General features: G+C 52.3%; 1 protein-coding gene across 12 annotated transcripts in view; it reads right to left on the reverse strand.

Annotated features, from left to right (window-relative positions):
* EPS15L1 (epidermal growth factor receptor pathway substrate 15 like 1) overlaps positions 1 to 22,835 on the reverse strand; it is a 98,079-nt gene that overhangs the window by 31,577 nt on the left and 43,667 nt on the right. For 11 of the 12 annotated variants that reach the window (XM_047828643.1, XM_047828688.1, XM_047828649.1 and 8 more), the window contains exons 10-19: positions 20,733 to 20,890; positions 17,313 to 17,469; positions 16,563 to 16,648; positions 15,631 to 15,703; positions 9,781 to 9,942; positions 8,963 to 9,160; positions 7,026 to 7,190; positions 2,024 to 2,147; positions 1,013 to 1,063; positions 220 to 356 (exon numbers count right to left, since the gene is read on the reverse strand). In XM_047828643.1, the coding sequence (XP_047684599.1) occupies positions 220 to 356; positions 1,013 to 1,063; positions 2,024 to 2,147; positions 7,026 to 7,190; positions 8,963 to 9,160; positions 9,781 to 9,942; positions 15,631 to 15,703; positions 16,563 to 16,648; positions 17,313 to 17,469; positions 20,733 to 20,890 (1,311 nt within the window). Of the gene's footprint in view, positions 1 to 219; positions 357 to 1,012; positions 1,064 to 2,023; positions 2,148 to 4,646; positions 7,191 to 8,962; positions 9,161 to 9,780; positions 9,943 to 15,630; positions 15,704 to 16,562; positions 16,649 to 17,312; positions 17,470 to 20,732; positions 20,891 to 22,835 lie in introns of those variants that run through there. The other variant, XR_007145979.1, reaches the window with a different exon arrangement.

The raw sequence follows: 22,835 nt of genomic DNA on the forward strand, positions 1-22,835 counted from the left end.
CACCTCACCTTCCAGGAGTAGGACATGCCCGCGGCCCAGCTCCCGGAGAACCGTGTGGCGCTCACGGCCTACGCGCACACGTGTCAGGCTTCGCAAGCTCAGTCCGCATGTTGGAGCCCCGGACTCGGCCCGGGGGTGGGCGGGGGATAAGGAAGGGCCACTTTCGTGTGCGCCAAGGGCACACACGGGCAGCACCTAGGCCTCCCAGGTGACACTCACCTTTGAGGGTAAGGAAGGGTTTTTCGTGAACGGGTCTGAGGTAAATGGGTCGTTCTTTGTCTGTTTCTTAAAGAAGTCGTCAGGTGCAGAGCCACGGAACGGGTCGCTTTCTTTGAAAGGATCCCCTCCAAATGGATCTAGAAGGTGTTTTGGAAAGTGAAGAAAAACATGCTCCATGAATAAACAACATTGCGCTTAGTGAAAGAACCCAAACATAAAAGAGTGCGTACCTGACTGATGCCCTTTATATGAAATTCTAGAAAAGGTAAAAACCGTAATGACAGAAAGCAGATCAGTGATTGCTAGGGACCCGGGGATGGGGGGTAGGAGGCAGAACAGAACCTTCTGGGATGATGGAAATGTTCTCACCTAACTCAAAACTCATTTATCAAAACTCATCTAATTATACACTTAAAATTGGTGAATTTTGCTGTGTATAAATTACACCTCTCGACAAAGCTGACTTTAATAATGAAAACACAGGTAAATCCAGAGATAGACAGCAGATTGGTGGTTGCCTGGGGCTGGGGGAGGAGGGCGTGACTGCTCATGGGGATAAGGTTTCCTTTTAGGGGATGGAAACATTCTAGAACTACACACAGGTGGTGGTTGTACATTAAGAATGTACCAAATGCCACTGAATTGTCACTTTAAAAATGTTGAGTTTTGTGTTCTACAAATTTCACCTCAGCAAAAAAAAAAAAAAAAAAAAAAAAAAAAGAAAGAAGTAGATAAATAAGGGTGAGGACCAGTCCATGAAAAACCAAAAAGCCTCTTCCACAAAGGCTCTTACCTGCTGAAGCGGTCTGTTGTTCTGCGAAGGGGTCATTCTGGAACGGGTCACCTAGATTGGAGGAGAGAGGAATGTTTAGCTCTACTGTAGAAATGACCCTGGCATATCCAAGGAGGAGCAGCGACTGGCCGAGGCGGCTGTTCCCAGCTGGGGGGTTCAGGACGAAATGAGGCACCACTGGCTGCTCGACACGGGGCCGCAGCGGGGGGAAATGTGGAACGAGCCAGAATTCACTGGTCGCTCTCTCTCTGCCATGCTACACTCTTGTACCTCATTCTCCCTCTCACCTCCCCCAGCCAGGACAACACAGGGCCCGACCCACGGCCAGCCCCAGTGTGAGGACGAGCTCCACACATCTGAGCTTCCAGAGCCGCCCGGTGTCGCTTTGGTCCTGTGGTGCTTCGATTCCACACGTGATGCCGGAAAGGCACTCCCCTCTGCCCTCTCCATGCCTCGCCCTCTCTGTACATTTGCTCAGGGACATACAGGTAGCCTTCCTGGAAACGCTACCTTGCTCTGAAGGACCAAAGCGAGAACATGTATCTCTAGAAGCCTTCTTAGTTATTCTGGACTCATGTGGGGCTCTGGGCAAATGTGTCACATCGAGACCTTAGATTTATGTGGGGACTTGTCGCTCACTGGGGAGTCTCACGATCATGACTACCTCTGGTTATCTTACCCATCCCACCAGGGCAGCGAGGGAGAACTTACCACCCCGACAGGAGGATGGGAACCAAAGCGAGCAGAGGTCGAGGGCGGAGCCAGCTGCCCGTGAACATGGGCACCTCGCTGCAAGCTGGGAGCTCAGCTCTTACCACCCAACTCTAACACCTCAGCTCCGCAGTGGACCAGGCCGAGGTGCAACACTCTGGTGACCCACGGGGCTCAAAGAACTCCCTTCCCCCTCCATTCCAGAAGGTGCTACTGGCCAACCACTCTGGTCATTGGACAACTCTAACAGGCACAAAGTAAACAGCCCTTCAATGATTAAGTGGGCACCGAGAGAGATACCTTTGAAGGGATCAGCTCCTTTAAATGGGTCGGATTTGAAGGGGTCTTCGGTCTGGAAAGGATCCGGATGCAATTCTTGGGCATTGTTGCTAAATAACAAGGCTTTATTTTTGAAAGGATCGTCCTATAATTTTGTGAAGAGACAGGACAGGAACTTTATTATTTCAAATTTAAAGCAAAGTACAGAATTCCATACCCAACTTGCATGTTTCTCCTTCAAGCAGTGGGACCCTACGGAGAATGACTAAAAAAATCATTGAAACGGGGCACCTGGGTGGCTCAGTCGGTTCAGCGTCCGACTTCTGGCTCAGATCATGATCTCACCGTTTGTGAGTTCGAGCCCCACATTGGGCTCTCTACTCAGCACAGAGACCTCTTCGGATCCTCTGTCCTCTTCTCTCTCCGCCCCTCCCCATTCTCACTCTCAAAAATGAATAAACATTTTGAGAAAATCGTTGAAGAAATATGGACATCATTTCATAACGTGTCAGCACTAGTTCATTCAGTGACAAATGTACAGGATAAGGTGTTAATGACAGGGGGAGCGGAGTGTGGGGCATGTGGGAACTTTCTGTACCACCTGTTATGTTTTTCTGTAAATCCACCACTCTTGCGAACTAAAAGTTTATTTAAACATTGAGTGGAAGGCAGTCATGTAAACCACCACCAATGGATGGACAGATACACTGAATGCAGTAGGTAAATACACAGGAGTATTGTTTAGCCTTGAGGACGTGATGCTCAGTGAAACAAGCCAGTCACGAAAAGACAAGGACTGTGTGATCTCACTTTAGAAGAGGTCCCCAGAGGAGTCAGGTTTGCGGAGACAGAAAGAACAGTGGGTTCCAGGGACTGGGGAGTCAGTGGTTAATGAGCAGAAGAACGTTCTGGGGCCTAGTTGCACATGAATATACGCAGGCATGGTTAAGATGAACGATTTTATGTTCTGTGTGTTTTATCACAATTAGAAATCAAAAATAAGATATTACAAAGTCAGAAGAAAGTGGTACCTTTGGAAGTGGCCAAAGGAAAACGTAACAAGCCAGTCAAGAACCACAGCCTGAGCCTCATTCAAAAGTGTGGCCTCCCTCAACCATCTTTTTCTCATAGAACGTATAGCTAAGTGGGCATGTTTTAAAATGCTGTCTCCACACCAAGAAACACACTGGCTATTTGCATCTTGGGAGGAAATGAGCTGCTTATGCAGTTGGAACTACTAGAGCATATATAACACTTTGCATTTTGTTTTAAAGTGCTTATTTCTAGAAACAAACAAGCACGTTTAAGCCGGAAGAAAAGACGATTTGCTTTTGAAGAGCACTTTTTTATAGTGGAAAATGGCCCCGATGTGTGTGTGTTGGGGGGTGAGGGGGTATAACCTACACGGGAACAAGGCCCACTCCGTTTAGAAACAGTGAGTGTATTTTGGTTAATGAAGACACACCCTCAGTGAAAACACGAAGGTTTCACTGTGATATGAAAAAGCACAACATCCTCACTGAACCCGGCAGGTGTGTCGGCACCCGTGGGGCTGGCAAACATCCATTATTCCAACTGACCAAAGCCAAATGATTAAAGAGCTGGGGCTTCCGTAAAAATACAGACAACGGTCACAGGGCCATGACGTCAAAGGTGCCAGAGGAAGATTCCAGACAAGGCCCCCAGCACTCTGTGCTGCTGGACTTCGGAAAGCGGGATGGCTCCCGGAGGCCCTGGGCCAATGGGAAGCCACAGGCTCCTGAAGGACGACAAACACCCCTGTCCTCTGATGAACACAGGATGATTTTTCTTACCTGGGGAACATTACCTGGAGCCTCCAACCACAGGTCTCCCTCCCCAAGGCGGGAAGACCAAGCGGGTTCTTAGGCAAGTAAGTATCGCAAATACCGAGGAAGCGTGCGGCTCCGTAAGGACGTCACAGTGCAAACACGCGAGCTGCAGTCGCCCAACAGACGTCCGACGGGCCTCTCACACACAGATAAATAGGATGGGGTGTCCTGATCTAAAGAAGCCAGGCAGCCAAGACGGAAAATTACCCTCTCACGCTGTACCCTGGGGGAAGGAATGGATCTCACCCCAGAAGAAGAGAGATGATGTCCTGGGTACAGTAGCACATTAAGAATGACAGCTTGGTCTCAGAACGAAAGCTTCTATTTAGTTAGAAATTAGCACTGATTTACCATTTGGTGTTTTTTGGGGGGTTTTTTTTGATGTTTTCAATCATCACTTGGAAGCCTGCCAACTAACAGTGGACGATGGCAGAGAAGAGGCTGTGACTCTAGACGTTTTGGCTGTGAGCCCCCTGAACTGAAAGTCAGGTCTGTGATCTCTTTCTCAGGTGCAATTATTTGCCTAAGGTAGCAATCGCTCCCTCCCCTTCCAAGGAGAAGCCTAAAAAGACCCCAGCAGGATTCACATACGTGAGGTAACCACCAGTGGTTCTGAGTCCATTTCACGGATTCAGAGCAGAAAATTAGGCTTCCCCTGGTACAGAGATGCCATAAACTCCACCAGCCACTGACCACCTATCAATGAGAACTGAGCCACCTGCCACTTGGGAGACACGGGTGCAGCAGATGAGCACTGGGGTAAATGACAGGTCCCTTAGCAGAGGGTAAAATACCTTGAACGTGGAGTTCAGTAACTAGTCCTGAGTTCTGCACTTCTTAAGAAACAGATGTGACAACTCTGAAAGGAGTTTCTGTGACTCTCCTTCCCTTTAGCTAGGGGTTGGGCAGTAGTGTGCTGGTGAACCAGCTCTCTGGGGGAAAAAAAAAAAAGGCCCTGATTGGCAACTTCGTCCTGTCAATTCCCATGGTGCAAATACTCCCACTGTGGCTGAATTCAAGTCACCAAAAGTTAAACAATCAGGTTACAAAATTCCTATTTAATAATCAGCTCTGGAAAGTCAATAAAAATGGTTCCAGCACGCCAGTGGGGCTGGATGAGATGACAAACCAATCTTTCATGATAAGGTCTTGGCGAGGCTGAAGTCGGGGATGATTTATTGCCTTTTCCTACTAGACAGGTTGGTTGAGTGCTGCCTTCAAGAGCCAGAGGCCAGTATCATCGTCGGATGAGAGACAAGAAATAAATCTGGCTTTAAGAAGCCTCAGTCTTTGGGACAAAGTAACACGGTATGAGCTGAAAACTAAAGTTAGTGACTTCAGTAGACCTGCCCAGCTGTAGAAACTTCTGGATGCCCCTCTTTGGTTACAGTATTCTCAGGGAACTAAACCCCTCACTGTCACCCACCTCAAAGAGAACTAATTGCTCTCTGAAGCAGTCTCGAAACATTCAAGAGTAAACAAAAAGCCCTCTTCGAAGTGTTTATTAAGAAAAGGAAACAAACCGAAAAATGCTTTAAAAACTGTATTTGTACAAGATAAATATAGTTTTTCAGACACCGGTTGCAAGTTGCTATGTAACATATCTGACATCGACATTCCAGAATGAATTGCCTATCATGTAAACTTTGCCCCGCTCACAAGATGAACAGAAATGAGGAAAAGATGAAAAATCTGTGGGGGGCGGGGGGAGGGAAAATCACTGGCCACTTGCAAACTGCCAACTTTTTATCCAGGAAACCAATCTTATTCGAACCTGCAAAAGGGTTTAAGCTGTTCCACAAACCAAGATGAAGGAGGGCAAGCGGAAAGCTGTGCGAGGGGGCCAGTGACAGACGGGAAAAGTAAAATCAGGGTCATGAAGCTGAAATGCACACACTGAGCGGCCAGCCAGCCAAGCGGGCAGTTCTGTCTCACCCAGCGAACGAAGAGTGGACAGTCGTAGTCTGAACTCGGACAATCAAGCTGACGGTGGGATCAAGAGCAGATACGGAATTCACCCGTTTACAATTCCGTGAGGAAAAGGAATCTGTGAGCGGCAGAGGGAGGCAGTGAGGGCCCAAGACAGGAGACAGATGAGGACACCAACAGCATCTTCTAAGCGATTCGGGGAAGGAGGTATAAGCTTCCCCATAAATTCTTAGGACTGACTACTTGGCTACTGAGGAAAGAAACAGGTCAAGAAATGAACGTGAAGAGCCAAGACTCAAGTTGAGAAAGAGAGACAGAGGGACAGAGAGACAGAGAGACAGAGAGAAGCTGTGTGACTACAGGAAGAAGAAGGAATCCATGAAGCCCAGGGCCAGGAGCAAGACAGTTCAGAGGAGTGGCCCCGGACGAGGGGGCAGCAACATGGGGTGAGAGGTCAAAAGGCTTTGGGAGCAGAGCACAGTGAAACCACCGAGACCAAGAGCATCCCATCGACTCTGTCAGGAGCACAAAGATGCTGTCATCGGCCAAGCTAAAGCGGAAATGGCACACGCTGGGGCTCGGCCACAAGGGCGGGCGCTGGCAGGAAAAAGGGGACATGATGATATGGGGAAAAAGGGACACTGGCTGGATGTCAGCAGCCCGAGTCCACAGCACCCTGGGACTTAATCAAGGCCCCCGGGGTCATAAGAGCCCAGGTTTTCAGCACACCCCAAAGTGCAGGAGAGGGGCCAGTTCACAGGGCAAACAGCAGTGCCTCAAAGGGCTGTCATTTGTCTTGATCTTCACAAATACATTTGGTTTTCAAGGTGCTCCTTGTGGGAACACGGACACACACACACACATTTCTCCCATGCCCCGCCCTCCGCCCCCAACTAGTAGGATGTAGGGTTTCACATGTGTGAGCCTGATCCACTTTTGGTTAAGTTTGGGAAAGCCCTCTGAATTTGGGTGGCTGGCTCACCGAAGACAAGTATCTTTAAACACTGGTCTTACAAAGGATTCAGGCCTATCCTTGGCTTCGTCCGGGAAGCAAGGATGGTGCACAGCCACGTACCCCGGGCTGCGGGGCCTGTGTGGACACGCAAAGCAGCAGCGAAAACAAGAAACACCCTGCATTTGGACAAAATCAAGGCTGGCGAGTGCCGGATCCAGCAAGCAGGGCGTTCTCTGATCCCAACATGGGACCTAATCCCAGGACTGCAATACGCTTATTCAACCTTTACCATGGCTCCAAAACCGCCCCTCTCTGTCAGGGAGATGGCTTCGCTCAGGTCGGCTAAGTTGGTCAGGCTGGCACCGTGGGCCCCGTCGAGCACCTCGTCATACTGCTCCAGGGTCCTGTGGGCTTCTTGGTGGCTTTCATGCAGCTGGGACAGCTTGCTTCTTGCCTACACGACAAAGATTGCTGACATCACATGGGGTTTAGGGGAAAGGTGTCAGGAGAGATATTTTTTTCCTCCTAACATCCAACCTTATTGTCCAACTCCGTTCACAAGGGGAACTGAATTACTCGCCTACACAGTAGAGGATCCCAAGTGACACGACTTGTAAACCACGAGGTCCTTGTTGCTGCCCCATGAGGCCTCTTTATATCCCTGACCCCTGAGAGCGGCCTGTGTTCAAACAAACATCTGTCAATTCTGAAAAGAACTGAAATTGGTAAAAATCCACGTTCACGATCTGTTCCAAGTGATAGTAAACGTTTCCCCTTTATGGGGTTTTATCACCCTGTCCACTGCTCCTTGTCCTGGACAGGGATGTGAGGCCGGGGAAAGGAGGACAATCCATGAAGTCAGACAGACCAGGAATGTTATCTTAACTGTCTCATCCTGTGTGAGACACTGTGTGACCTCTGGCGAGTGACCTAACCTCTCTGTTAGCTCTTCTCCAAAAAGGACCACAGAGGGGCGCCTGGGTGGCTCAGTCGGTTAAGTGGCCGACTTCAGCTCAGGTCACGATCTCGCGGTCCGTGAGTTCGAGCCCCGCGTCGGGCTCTGGGCTGATGGCTCAGAGTCTGGAGCCTGTTTCTGATTCTGTGTCTCCCTCTCTCTCTGCCCCTCCCCCGTTCATGCTCTGTCTCTCTCTGTCTCAAAAATAAATAAAACGTTAAAAAAAAAATTTTTAAAAAAAAGGACCACAGGAAGCGATGGGTAAAACACCTCCTGTAGCATCTGGAAGGGTGGGCGTTAATACATGGCAGTGAACATCACTATTACTATTATTACTAACATACGTGCATGGCTTGTATCCTGTCTATGTTACACAAACTCCAATTGCTCGGATGGAAAAGACCTAAGATAATCTCAGATCTAAGAAACAATGAAACACAACACAGGGAATGAAATCCCGCGTACGTGTTTGCGATCAACTATTGTCTGCAACCTGGCAAAAAGAGCAAGGGATCGAGTCGGTCAAGAGAGGAAGCACAGCTGGCCACTGTAATAGTGCCAAGGGCAAGCATCACGCCCGTCTGTCGATGGGACACCCAAGGGCCGGCAAGGAGGCCTTGGGCTGTTACATACAGGGGAGCGGGAGGGAAGCCCGCCCTCTGCTGGCGAGCAGCGGCTGCAGGCCCCAGGGCCTTCACACCAAAGCGGGATAAAGATGGGGTGCCCAGACAGCCTGCAGAACTGGAACAGGGCCCCACATGGGGTGATGCTCATCACAGGGTGGGCCTCAGCAATGTGCCAGTCCTCAGATGGCACGGGGACAGAGAGGTGCTGGAAAACGTCTCGGACTCTGTCCCTCTCGCTGGTCTGAGAACCGTGCTGGGGAGAGCATTTCTACACCCAAGACTCTCTCCAAAGGAGCCACTGAAGTCCTCACACAGACCCTGCCCATTCCCCAAAGAGGACGTGCACCCAGGTGGGGAAGTGGAAGGACAGTGAGGCACAGCAAACAGCCCGCAGGCCAAAGTCAACGTGATGCCGGAGCACACGCTGCGGGACACTGGGTGCTTGACCTCCAGGCCAGGACGACAGCTTCTAAGAAGAGGGCCTGACATAAACGGGCTGGGTGAGAGCCAAGGTAACAAGCGGCCTCTGTGCAGGCTGGTCACACACCCCGACGTGACAGCTCACCGCAGCTGCTCCGCTCGCAAGAAGGCCCCAGAAGACCCCCGGCCACCAGCAGAGGCAAGGCCCCGCCCTCAGGGAGATACCTGGTTGATTTCGTCCTGCGTCGATTTCAGGGACTTGATGATGGTTTCCAGCTGAACTTTCCCCGCCTGAATGCTCTGCTCCAGCTGGGTTTCTTCCTGCTGCAATCGGTTCAGCTCCGATTTGGCCCGGTTCAGGTCGTCTTCCTGGGACTTGAGGTCAGATTCCTGAGACTGGATTTGGGTCTTCAACGAGGAAATCTGAAATGAGATGAAATATGACAAAAGGAGGAGTCTTAATTCACATCACTGGAACAAGCAGACCCAGTGAGGCAGACACCTGCCTGATGGCCGGACACCTGGGCTTCCTTCCAGGGCCCTCTCTCCACTTGCAAAACAGAAGGAAACAAGGCAGACGTGCAAATGCCCATGGAACTGACAGAAAGTCAATTTTGGAATAAGTCAGTTTTGAGGCCTGGGATAAGCAAAGGCAGTCTACCTGTCTCTCAGGGGCTAAACATCCCCGTGCAAGGCCTCAGAGGAGGGGATGAGGGCTTTCAATCTGCTGAGCTTGCAGCCTCCCCGGTTTATAATGAGCAGTGAAGACACCAGACGGTGGCAGGGGCGGAGGAGGAGCATGCTGGCCCCAGGGTGCCGTGAGGCACCAGCCAGGGTGAGGTTAGGGGGACCAAGGCCGTTCACTGTATGACTTGGTGGGTGAGACTGAGGTCAGGCCACAGATGCCTGGACACTTTTTCAAATGATATGTCCACAACTCGATTAAACCAGCAGGATGCCTCAGCCTTGTGTTTCCAGGTCGTCGTGAGCCCACAGGAAGCCCCCCCCCCCCCCCCCCCCGCCATGCTGGGCGTGAGACTCACCATCTGAGTCTCGTCCTGGCACTTCTGCCTGACGTCGCTCAGCATGTCTCGGAGCTTGGCCTTCTGCTGATCCATTTCGTCGAGGCGGTCTTGGGCGTCCTGCTTCTGAGCTTCCAGCTCTTGCAAACTGCTCGTTTCCCGGTCTAAGTCATTTTGCAATTCCTAGGGAAGAGTTCAGTCAATGTACTTGAGCATGGGGAATGGGGAGCATGTCCAAGACAGCAGTCTCAGCCTGGGCTAGAGCCCCCTGGATGTCCTACGAGACCGGCCCCTGCCCGTCAGCAGGCATCCTGTGCACACTTGCTGTAAATGTGTGCATCTCAGTTGGCGGCCGTGGCGTGACCTCTCACTAAGTCCCTTGGCAAATATTTACTGATGGCCTAAGAGTGGCCAGGGTCCGGGAGAGTAGCTGGGTCCCACCAAGAACAGCTATCTGGTGACATGTGGTCAGGGGTGGGGAGGGGAGAGGCATCACCCAAACACAAACAAACTGGGAGGAACAGAACCGACAGAATGTACGGGTGCTGCTGGGTGGACTCGGGGCGGGGGGTGGGGGCACAGGGAGACCAGACTGACACTGCACAGAAGTGGGGAAGGGGGTGTGGGGCTCCAGCTCCAGCAAAAGGAAGCAGGGCCATGCAGGAAGCCCCCGCAGGACGTTCAAGTATGAGCGTGGGACAGGATGACTCTCCACTGTTGACGTTGCTCCAAATCGGCAGTATCTACCCAGACGGCCAGTAAAGGTACCCTCAGACCCGACCAGGACACCCCTAGGAAGAGCACCCTGGGGGTGTATGGTGCACGTGAAAACATGCAGTCTGTGGGAGCAAAACCTGGGAACCAAGTAAATTCCCACCAGGCAGGCCTGGCTCACAACTTGCGGCGTGCTCGTACCCTAAAGGAAGCTGCACCTCATACTCGAGTTACAACGTGAAGCCCGTGGCCAAGCACATGTGTATGCTGCATTCTGGCGTTCGTGCCAACAGGAAGGAAAGAACACGCACGCGACCTTTCTGGAAGGCCTCGTGGGAGCTAACTGACGACATCTCTGACAGACCGACAAAAGGAGCAGGGAGGGGACCTGGGCCACGAGGAGATGGTGGCCGTGAGAATCAAAGCAAGGGAAAGATTTGAGGGGACCTTTGGGGGTCAGGGAGGACAGAGACGATGAGGCCGATCCCCAGGGCCGGGCCGGCTGGGGCTTTGCTGGTGCCATTTTAGGAGAAAACCCAAAGCAGGCACAGGGCCTCCTCTCTGCCTTGAGGACGAAAATGTCATGGCTCTCGCCACTCTAGACAGCCAAAACACACCTCTGAGTTATGCTGCGGAGCTAGGCCCTCTCTTCCCCAGTCTCCCTGCCCCTGACCTTGAATTCAAGAAGTGGAACTTCAGTGTTCAAGTCTGGGGAAGGGAAGAGGATGGTGGTAGGGAGTCCCAGACACAGGTTTGCCACATCTGAGGGAACAACAAGTGACGGAGGAAGAGGACACAGAGCAGGGAAGAGGGCCAGGCCTGCTGTGGTGGCCTGAAACATCAAGGAATCTGAGCCTCATTCTGTAACGAAGGAGGGGGAATCCAAGAGCCCAATGGGGACGAAGACCCAGCTCATGATCAGGATGGGAGCTGGGGTCAGAATGTGGGAGATGTCTGAGCAAAGAGAACCAAGAAATAACCCAGAGAACCCGCAGACTTAATTCAAACGCCCCTGGAATCCCCAGCTGGCTCCTGCACAGAAACGGACAAGCTGAGGCCAAAATTCATAAGGAAATGCAAGGGATTTGGAAACGCCAAAACAATCTCGAAGGAGAAGGAAAAAAAGTTGGAGAACTTCTACTTTTCAGTTTCAAAACTTACTACAGACATACCTCAGATATATTGTGGGTCTGGTTCCAAATCACTGCAATATAGCACGTGTTGCAATAGAGTGAGTCAAATGAATTTTTGAGTTCCCAAGTGCATGCAAAAGTTATGTTTACACTACACCACAGTTTAAGTGTGCAACAGTGTTATGTCTAAAAAACAACGTACACACCTTAATTAAAAAATACTTTATTATTAAAAAATGCTAATCATCACCTGAGCTTTCAGGGAGTCGTAATCTCTGAACACAGATCACCATAACAAATATAATAATAACGAAAAACATTGAAAGATTGCGAGAATTACCAAAATGGGACACAGAGACACAAAGTGAGCAAATGCTACTGGGAAAATGGTGCCGATAAATTCACTTGACGGAGAGTTGCCACAAACCTTCAATTTGTAAAACAAAAACAAAACAAAACACACAGAATCTGTAAAGCACAATAAAATGACATATGCCTATCCAAAGCTATAGTCATCAAGACAGCATAGTACTGACCTAAAGAGAAATGCATGTGGAACAATGGGATAGAACAGAGAGTCCAGAAATAAAGCCACACATCGAGGGCCAAGTGACAGTCGACAAGGGTGCCAAGGCATTTGTTCAACGGGGAAAGAACAGTTTCTTCAACAAATGGTGCTGGGACAACTGGATCTCCACATGCAAAAGAATAAAGTTGGATCCCTACCTCACACCATATGCCAAAATTAGCTCAAAACAGACCAAAGATCTGAATGTAGGGGGTAAAACAATAAAGTCTTAGAAGAAAACATAAGGTAGGGGCACCTGAATGGCTCAGTCGGTTAAGCGTCCGACTTCGGCTCAGGTCACCATCTCTTGATTCGTGAGTTCGAGCCCCACATCCGGCTCTGTGCTGATGGCTCAGAGCCTGGAGCCTGCTTTGGATTCTGTGTCTCCCTCTCTCTCTGCCCCTCCCCTGCTCGCACTCTCTCTCTCTCAAAAATAAATAAACGTTTAAAAAAAATAAAAAAAAAAATAAAGAAGAAAACATGGGGTAAAATCTTTGTGACCCTGAATTTGACAATGAGTTCTTAAGTAAGACATTAAAAGCAAGAGCAGAAAAAAAAAAAAAGGAATAAACTGGACTTCACCAAAATTTAAAGCTTTTGTGCTTCAAAGGACACTATCAAGAAAGTAAAAAGACAACCCACAATTTTTGCAAATCACATATCTGATGAAGAAATTCTACCCAGAAAATATAAAGAACTCTTACAACTCAGCTATCAAAAGACAAAAAAAAAAAAAAAAAAAATTAATAATGGTCAAAGGGTCTGAATAGAAATGTCTATTCAAAAGGTACACAGATGGCCAATAAGCACATGAAAAGATGCTTGGGTGGCGTAGTCGGTTAAGCGTCCAGCTCTTGATTTTGGCGGAAGGAAGGAAGGAAGGAAGGAAGGAAGGAAGGAAGGAAAAACCAGGCAGACACTACGGATGCTCACCAGAAGGACAGCGATGGAAATAGAGGTAAAAGACTCCAGGAGGACAGGGAAAGGGCACAATGGGAACAGAGCTGTGGGGGCTGAAGCTTCTGCTGCTTAAGTAGCCTGAGGACAAAGGACTCGCACTCCATGTGGGGCCCTGACCCACAGACTGTGCTAGCCGGCACGGCCAGACCCATCTGGGGACAGGTGGCAGGAACCCCAACCAAACCTGGTTTTCACAGGGGAACTTTCAAAAAATACGTAGTATTCTGTCTGTGCCATCAAGCACTACGGCAGGGCCCCAGCCCGGCCTGCTTACAGACGACACCCCCACAGAACAGCCAGTCTGGCTGGCTTAGGGCTCCCTCCCAGCTCTGGGGGGCTGCCGGGGCACACAAGGACCCCGGCACCTCGAAGGCTGCAGGAGCCCACCAGCCAGGGCTCCAGGCAGCCTGGCCACACCTGCCACAGACCACAGAGGACAGCGCCTCTGGATGTCAGAACCAGTCTCTGCACAGGCCTGACTTCTTCCTCAGAATCACCTGGAGCAGGCGCCAGAGACCTCATGATGGTTTCCTTGGTAGCGACAGGACATTATAGCACCCGGATCCTCAGGGACCAGAATGCAAACCAAAGCATGTTCATGGCAACCCGGACGCGATAGGAAGGCAGAACCAGCCACGTGTCCGTGTCACCCAGGCCCGGGCGGGAGGGAAGACGAGGCCGGCTCCACCAGAGGACTAAAAAGATGGAGTGAGGTGACACAGATGATGGAGGCGGGGCGTGGGCTCTACCTACGTCTGGGGGATCAGTTCTAGGACACGGGCGGAAATCAGAGATGTGAGGGAGAATAAAATGACAGGATGAAAATACATACATTCAGAGAAATAAAGTCACTTTGCTTACAAGGTGGTCTTGTAGCTGACGAAGCTCATTTGAGCAAAAAACCCTTCATGTCAGAGGCAGGCCAGTCCCTGCTTTCCAATCCAAAACATTCCAGGAGACCACCTATGGCCTAGTCCTCACGGCCAACGTGCACAGAGTGAGAAGCCAGAAAAGAAGGGTCTGGATACTGCACGGCAGGCACTGATGAGTGTCCTGAGGCAGGGTGGGCACACCCACCCCACCTCACCCGCAGACCACAGCTAGGACGGACGGCATTTCCCACGGCATTTCCCACAGATCGGCGGCACGCGCCCTCCAGCACCCTGAGAGCCCAACTGAGTCAGATGGTACTTACTTCCCCCGGCTCGGGTTCACGCCCTAGGAGGTGGTCCAGAGAGAACCGGCCACTCTCGCAGCGCACCCGGCAGCCAGCCCCTGCTCTCGGCTCCGTGAGCAGCCCGCGCGCTGAGCCTCGTGGCCAGCTGAGGTGATGCAGGCCAGGAGGCCGAGCTACCTGCCCAGGTCACTCAGGTGAGACACGGCGGAGCTGGGGTCCTGACCACCTCGCCAGGCTCCTCTCCGGCCACAGCTCGGAGCTCAGAATACTCAGAGTCCTCAAGCAGAGGATGCCGGTCCCTGCGGCATGACTCGGCCTCACCCACAGGGCACCACAGCCACCTCTAGTGTCCCCACAGTGGCAGGGCTTTCTCTATCCACCCAGACTGGAGACCGTGGGGACCCAGGTCTCTTCAACAGTGTAGCTGCCCAGTGCTGATGGCTTTGCTCCTGATGCAGACTCCCCTCTGCTCAAATGATGGAGAAGAGCAGGAAGCGGCCCGAGTGAGCCCTGAACAGGTGCCAGACTTTGCTTCCCAGCCCCACAACTCAGGAAAGCAGAACTCTCGTAACCAATGCAGTCAAGACCCAGAGATGTTCAGTAACTTGCCCAAGGTCACACAGCTACAGAGAACTGGGTCTGAGCCCAGGCAGCCAGATCCCCAGTCTCTGTGTCACCACCACCTGCTAGGAGACACTCCAGGTGGCGGGACTGTCCGAGAACAGGTTAGCAGCCACTGTCTGAGCCTCAGAAACTGAGACTCGAGTGAAAAAAGCCAGACACAAAAGGCCTCACGTTGAACGTCCAGAGCAGGTATGTCCATGGAGACACAAAGCAGATCAGTAGTTGCCGGGGTGGGGAGTGGGGAGGGCAGTGGCAATGGAGTGTGAGGACTACACTTCATGGGGTTTCTTTGGGGGTGATGGAAATGTTCTGGAACTAGACAGAGGGGACAGCTAAGGATCACACCAAACATGCAAAAAAAACAATGAACTACTTATTCTAAAGTAGCAAATTTTATGTTATGTGAATTATATAGCTCAATGGAAAAGAGAGACAGAGAGAGAGAGAAAGAAAGAAAGAAAAGAAAAAAGAAAAGAAAAAAGAAAAGAGAAAAGAAGAGAAAAGAAGAGAAAAGAAAAGAAAAGAAAAGAAAAGAAAAGAAAAGAAGAAAGAAACCCCTGTCTATGGTTATAAGAAAGGTAGAAACCTCACTCAGAAGTGCAAGGGCGGGGCCACCTTCCCCTTGCCCCGCCCCCAACTGACAGGCAGGCCCTGCACAGGACAAGACCATCTGCCCAGGGTGAGGCTGTTCTTACCTGTACTTCGTTGGTTTTCTGTCTGATTGCCTCTTCCTTTTCCCTAATGTCCTGCTCCAGGGAGTATTTCTCTCTGGGCACGGAAAAAGAATTCAGGAAAAGCACAGATGAGTGATAGCAGGACTACAGCCATGGTGCATTCTCTCCACGCTGACTTCTCAACACCCAATTCCGTCCATACCCACGGAACCCAGCTCAGCTGGTCCCTAGGAATGACCCTCAGGGATCGTGACCTCTACATCATCCCCTCCCCCATCAGCGAGTCCGTGGCTACGATGAGGCACTGCTCCCAACGAGACCACTAGAGCCCCTCAAGCAGAGGGAAAAGGAAGTCAGAGTGGTGTCCGGGGTGAGGAGGGTTCAACGCTCCCTGCTGACTGTGCCCATGGAGGGCCAGGTGCTTCCTGGGCCCTCCTCCCTCTCCTAGAACTAACTGGTGGGAGAATGCTGCTTTGAAGAGGAAGCATCTCTTTATGCCAGATTTGAGAGGACAGACACCCCATCCAAAGCCCTTGTTTACAGGTGGGGAGACTGAGGCAGCAGGCACAGAGAGGAGCCAGAGACCTGGACACATAAGGCTCCCTCAGTTTATCTGTCGGTCCTAAGCCATTAACTTGCCCTCGGAGGCTCAGCCGTTCTACGTGCTGAGGGGGATCAAGGCCCATCCTAAGGGCAGGGGGCAGGGCCTATGGCTACCTAGCAACAACCTGCCGGAGATTCCACAGCCCAGACTGACTCCAACTGAGGATGTCATCACTCGAGCTCATTAAGTCAATTCAGGAACTCGGGGGAATGTGCCCTGCTTCGCTTCTGCTGCATGAACTTGCTGACGGCCGACCTGTGTGCCTCACAAGCCTGTGGTACTTGTGGTAACAAGCTGGGATAGGGCCTGTGTAAGGGCCAGATTCCGAGGGGAAGGAGCTTTAACACACCTCTGTAACTGGGCAATCTCTTGACTGATATCATCAAGTTCCTTCACACCAGTGAATTCCCCTGATCCAAGAGAACTTGAACCATCCTGGAACCAAATTCAGACACAGGGTTAAAACTTGACAAGCTGATGGGGCGCCTGGGTGGCTCAGTCGGTGAAGCGTCCGACTTTGGCTCAGGTCATGATCTCATGGTTTGTGGGTTCGAGCCCTGCGTCGGGCTCTGTGCTGACAGCTCGGAGCCTGGAGCCTGTTTCAGATTCTGTGTCTCCCTCTTTCTCTGCCCCTCCCCCACTCGTGCTGTCTCCATCTCAAAAATAAACAAACATTAAAAAATTAAAAAAAAAAAAAAATTGACAAGCTGAGGGTTGCCTGCCTCCCTTAGTCGATGTAGCCTGTGACTCTTGATCTCGGGGCTGTGAGTTCAAGCCCCGCACTGGATGTAGAGATTACTTAAAAATAAAACTTCAAAAAAAAATTTTTTTTGACAAGCTGACCTCACCACCCAGCAGGTGCTAGTATGAGGGATACGATCTCCAATTCACTAGGGCAAGTAGCAAAAGTGCCAGAACCCAGCCGGAAAACTATCCCAGTGGCCCAGCCCCACCCCCAGCCCCTGGTGAAGGCCGGGCCATGAGAAGGCAGGCTACCACAGCAGGGCACTGGCCTGTTCACATGGGCCACTGCCGCCACCTGGTGGCAGGCTGCGGGAAGCCACAGGAGCATGACAGGGATGTGGCCAGCGGTACTCACCTGGATGGGAGTGCCTCTCTCCGAGGGCGGGACCATGTCCGGTGAGAGGACCTGAGGGGGGTCGATGCCTTTACTGACCTTCTGCTGAATGAAGTACATAGCTAATGCGAATTGGTCTTTACTTAACTTCCCCGTTTGCCTCGTATCAGCCAGGGCCCTGGGAGAAGGCGGGATGCTAATTAGACATCAGACAAGAATTCAGCCCCGCCTGGGAAGTACAAATCACAGAACCCCTCCATTTAAAAAACGAACAGTGACAACACAAACAGCGGGGCACAGCCGCGACTCCTTTTCTGTTGACCACCCCTCTCGAGGACCGCAGTCCCGCCACCGGCCACCCAGGCATCCGGCCCTACGGCTGGTTAAGGAGGGGCCGTCAGCACAAGAAGGGGGGCCCCACCTGGCTGGAGAACCACCGAACCCCACCCCACAGTCCGAGGTGCTGGGTCTTTGGGAAGGCCTCATCAACAATTACCAGAAATGCAACCGGCTCTTTATGGCGTGTGTGCGGAAGACAGTGAGGGTCCGGTACTGAGCCGCTCTGGTGGAAGTGAAAGCTGGGCCCGAGCATGCACCCTTGGATCTTCAGCAAGTTCCCACAGCCCTGGGTTATCTGAGCAGCCTGAGCTGCTGGTTTTCAACGGGGATGACAGCAGCAGCATTTTGGGTCGTCGTCACGAGGAGCTAGGGCCTGGACGGCCACCCGCGGCCGTGCTGCACCGGACGGCTCCTCGCTGCTAAGGGGCCCCGCTCACGTGGCCTTTGGGCATCCTGGTAGACGGGCGGCACGTGGAGCTCCCGTGGAGCCGGGGTGGGGGAGAAGCTTCACAACCAGCCCGGTAACGGAGGAGCTGGCCGTTACGGGAAGGAAAGCCTCACGCAGTAGGACAAGGCCTCCGCATCTGCAAAACTGTCTCACCCTGGCCACTGCGCAGGCGGTCTCACTTCCCACTGCAGTCGTGACCTCGTGACACCTCTCTAACTCGTAGCCAAGGAGCTGGGCGTGGTGGGCAGACTCGGGCCCAAACACCGACGCACAGGGCCACGGGGAGCACGGAGACCCCACTGAATATCGCTGACACGCGCTGGTTTACAAACGTCTTCATTTTTGTCGCAGTTTGAGGGCGAGGTGTGAGGATTCTGCCTGTAAGCGTCGGTCCTGCCGCCTCGCCTCGCCCATGGCTGCTCCTGGGCTGAGGCCTCTTCTCTCCAGCCCTCTCCTGCTCCCGGTCTCTGAGGGAGTGTGGGCTCCGAGGCCTGCAGGCGGGGTGCTCGGCCAGCCACCAGCCGGGGAGGCCTACACGCGCGTTCTGGCTCCGTCCTTGTTTCCTCCCTGCCGTCCCTCTGGGTGTGCTATCTGCGCTCCCCCTGCCCCCCGCAGACAAATCTGGACTGGCCTTTTACTCTCCCAGCGGTGATTCCAGAGCTTGCTCGTTCTGTCTTTCCCCTCTGCTCCTTACGCATTCCCTCTTTTAATCCAAGCATATTCGTGATTTCACCGTGTTGCTTCCAGGTTGTGGCGTCACTGGCAGGTGGAGGGACTGTCCCTATACTACGATTGGGGCGCCGCATCGCTACCTCTGAATCACATGCACGTTCGCTTCAGGGTGATAAAGGGCACACACATTTTGTCGGTTTCTAAAAGGGGACACCGGATCTGAAGGGGCGGAGAACGACTGCCCCCGACCTGTCGGAAGCAGTCGGCCTCCACCAGCTGTTTTGGCGACAGACCCTGGGTGTCACACACTTGCGAAGGGAGAGCCTGTTCTCTCAGGTCGGGGCCTCCCGTCACAGCGTGGACATCTATGAATTCTTGCCAAGGGCAGCTATTTCCACAAGCTACTGAGTAACGTGCTGTCACTGCTCTTCTACTAGGCGCTTATCCAAAGGATCCAGGAGTGCTGATTCATGGGGGCACATTACCCCAACGTTTACAGCAGCGCTATCAACAACAGCCAAATCATGGAAAGAGCCCAAATGTCCATCAACTGATGAATGGATGAAGAAGACGTGGTTTATATATACAATGGAATCCTACTTGGCAATGAGAAAGAATGAAATCTGGCCATTTGCAGCAACGTGGATGGAACTGGAGGGTATTATGCTGAGTGAAATAAGTCAGTCAGAGAAAGACAGGCATTATCTGTTCTCACTCGTTAGTGGAATGGAGGCTCATGGGGGAAGGGAAGGGGAAAAAATGGTTCGGTTTTAAACAGAGAAGGAGGCAAACCCATGAGAGATTCTTAAATACAGAGAACAAACTGAGGGTTGATGGGAGGGCGCGAGAGAGGGGAAAATGGGTGATGGGCATCGAGGAGGGCACTTGTTGGGATGAGCACTGGGTGTTGAATCATGGGAATCTACCCCCAAAATCAAGAGCACAGCGTATACACTGTACGTGAATTAACTCGACAATAAATTCTATTAAAAAAATAAAATAGGGCGCCTGGGTGGCTCAGTCGGTTAAGAGCCAACTTCGGCTCAGGTCACGATCTCGCGGTCCGTGAGTTCGAGCCCCGCGTCGGGCTCTGGGCTGACAGCTCGGAGCCTGGAGCCTGTTTCTGATTCTGTGTCTCCCTCTCTCTGCCCCTCCCCCGTTCATGCTCTGTCTCTCTCTGTCTCAAAAATAAATAAACGTTAAAAAAAAATTAATTAAAAGAAAAATAAAATAAAATAAAATAAAATGCCACTGCTCTTGCTTGGAGAGGTTCACTTCTCCAGAATTATACAGAAATTCCCTCCCTGTGACTCCCAAGTGAAGCCCCCTAAGTCCTGAGGACAAAAGTTAGAAAGTGACTTTCACCACTGGCCAATTACAAAAGGAGCCATCCCAGCACTGGGAAGACTGCTCTGGTTCACCCTGAAGGAAAGTGAAGATGGGGCAGTCCCCATGGCTGGGGACCAGAGTCCTGTTGACCACTCACCCCCCTGACAGCAGTGGAGTCGCTGACCTTCACAGGCCTCCTAGGGAAGGTGGCCACAGCCCCCACTGCCCAGGGTGGCTTTGCTAGAGTCCCTGGAGACGTACCACACACTCGCCCCAGAGGGGCAGGGCCATGCGTCTGCACCCTGACTAGCTGTGGCAAAGGCGGGGCCTCCTGCTAGAACCAGCAAGAACTCGCCCGAGACACTCAAGCAAATCGCCCCACAGCTTTCCAGAGGGACTAAACAGGCAGTAAGCTGACATGCCCAGGATACGGGGGAAGGGCCTTCACACTCGTACCTCACTCGGCACCCCGATCAGCCTGCTGAAGATTAAGTGACAGGCAGAGGTGGAGGCCCTGACCTCCAGGCCCTGAAGGTCACCCGCCCTTCCTTTAGCACAAAGCTTGTTTCCTCGGGGCCCCTCGGAGCCACCCGTGGCCATCACCTCCACACGGGAGGCCCAGAGGGAGCAGACATCCAGCTACCCATCCTTACCATATGTGTGCTAGAAGGTTCTGGGTGAGGCCCGAGTGCATGAAGATCTCCTTCACCTCCTGGCCACTCACGTAGCCATCCAGGTCCAGGTCGGTCTTCAGGAATATCTCGTCAAATCGCATCTTGTCTGCAACCGGCACCACCCAGCTCACCGTTGGCTGAAAGGGGTTTCAAAACCATTAGTCTAGAGCTTCTAGACTATAAACCATAAACACACGCTATTAAAGGGCTTTCACATGCTCCTGATGGATGCTCTCCGTGCATTTGGGCAGCACCACGAAATGAGAGGGCAGACCGGAGCCCCACTCTCTAAACAGGGAAACTGAGGCAGAGAGCAGTGCACACCAACTCGGTCAGCCTCGCCTGGTGGCCAACGTGCACCTGTCCCACCCCATCGCACAGCCCCCTTCTCCTTGTATTCAGAGGGAGGTAGAGACCCAGCAGGTCCAAAGGGACTTGAAGGGAAGCCAATGACCTCCTTCCAGGAGGGGACTTCAAGTGCGCCAGGCAAGGCCCTGCTGACGGTCCACGCTAGAAGGACGGCCTCCTGAGAACCAACCAGCCCTTCCTGGCCCTCTCGTTTTCTGCCTGCAAACACTTCTCTGCAGCTGCCAGAAGTATTCTCAATGCCCACAGTTGAGGATTCTGTACTCCAACCTTTGTCCCCATGACATGGCAATCCCCCCGTGAGGTGTCCCACCTGGCACTGATGGGCAGTGAACACGTCTGCCCCTGTGAAAACGGCATCTGCTAGACAGGCAGGCGCTCAGGGCCCCCTAGCGCTGGCTGAGGAGCCTGGGCCCCCGACGAGCATGCTGTCCACCCACAAAGCCCCACCGCCCCCAAGGGCCCTCACAGGCGGACAGAGCTGAGTATCTGAGAGCCCAGCGTAGCATCATGTCTGCAGTCATGGGGCTTGGCCACCCGCTGCACGCGTGACCCCTCACACCGCCTGCTCAAGTCTACGTGAGGAAGGCAAATGCCACTGAGGGTTCACCGGGACCCGGGCACCTCCTAATCCAGAGGCACCAGGGCCCCTCCCACTGCTAATTCCAGACGCATCACCTCTGACCTTTGGTGTGCTCTCCGAACCAAGTTCCACAGTGCCTCTATCTGTTTTTCTAGAGATGTTCCTCCTTATCTGCTTTTTCTGAACAGGTCTCCCTCGTTATCCAAATCCAGTGGGATCCTGACCCAAGCACCGGGAATCCAGAAAGCAAGGGTGGGAAGCAAGGGACACCACATTACCCGTATCATTTCGGTTCCAGGATTTTGGATAGGGAGGAGAATGATTTAGCCTGCCACGGACTTATCAGAATCCATGGGCCAAATTCAAACAGCAAGGGCTCAGGCAGCAAGAGTTCAGAGACCTGGGTTTTACGCGTCCCATTATATGAATTTTGTAAGCCACTCCAGGGGAGGCATAAAGACACACGTAAAGGATCTCTAGCGAAGAAGTTTGCTGCCTTCATATCCAGTGTCTGGAGCAAGCTAAACCTCAGACGCCAAGCAACCCAGAGAGGAAGTAACAGTGGGTCAGACAGGCTGAGCTGAGGGGGACAATGGTTTCTGTGCTCCGCAGGTCCCAAGAGGTTACCACTCTGGGATGACAAAAGTCCTGACGTTCGTTGTGCAAACAAAATGGCTTGCTGCCTGATTTCTGAGATCTCAGAGCAGGTCGGTGGCCAGACTCCAACGCCCAGCCTTTTCCTCAGAGCTGGGTCTCCCAGAAGGGGCTGGTCTGACAGCCACAGGCCCCAGTAAAGGGGAACAGACCCTGCTGGCTGGAAGTGCCTACACCCCGTAGTCAGCTGGGAGGACAAGACCTGGTGGCATTAGTCTGGAGGTGAGAGAAGCAGAGGAGGGGACAGCATGGTGACTGCGGGTCCCCAGAACTGCTCGATCTCATGTCTGTGATTCCACCAGCGCCCTCATCCTTAGGGAAGGGGACATACGTCTTCTTCCCTCCCCCACCCTGACAGAGGCCCCTGGTAAAATAGGTCTAGTGGTAATCAGCAGCACGCTCCCAGGATCCGGGGAGAGTCACCAGATCACCATGGATCTGGGTTACAAGGCTAGTCAGTCTGCACCTGTCAGCAACTT

The sequence above is a fragment of the Prionailurus viverrinus genome, chromosome A2, assembly GCF_022837055.1.
Source record: "Prionailurus viverrinus isolate Anna chromosome A2, UM_Priviv_1.0, whole genome shotgun sequence".
Taxonomy (NCBI): domain Eukaryota; kingdom Metazoa; phylum Chordata; class Mammalia; order Carnivora; family Felidae; genus Prionailurus; species Prionailurus viverrinus.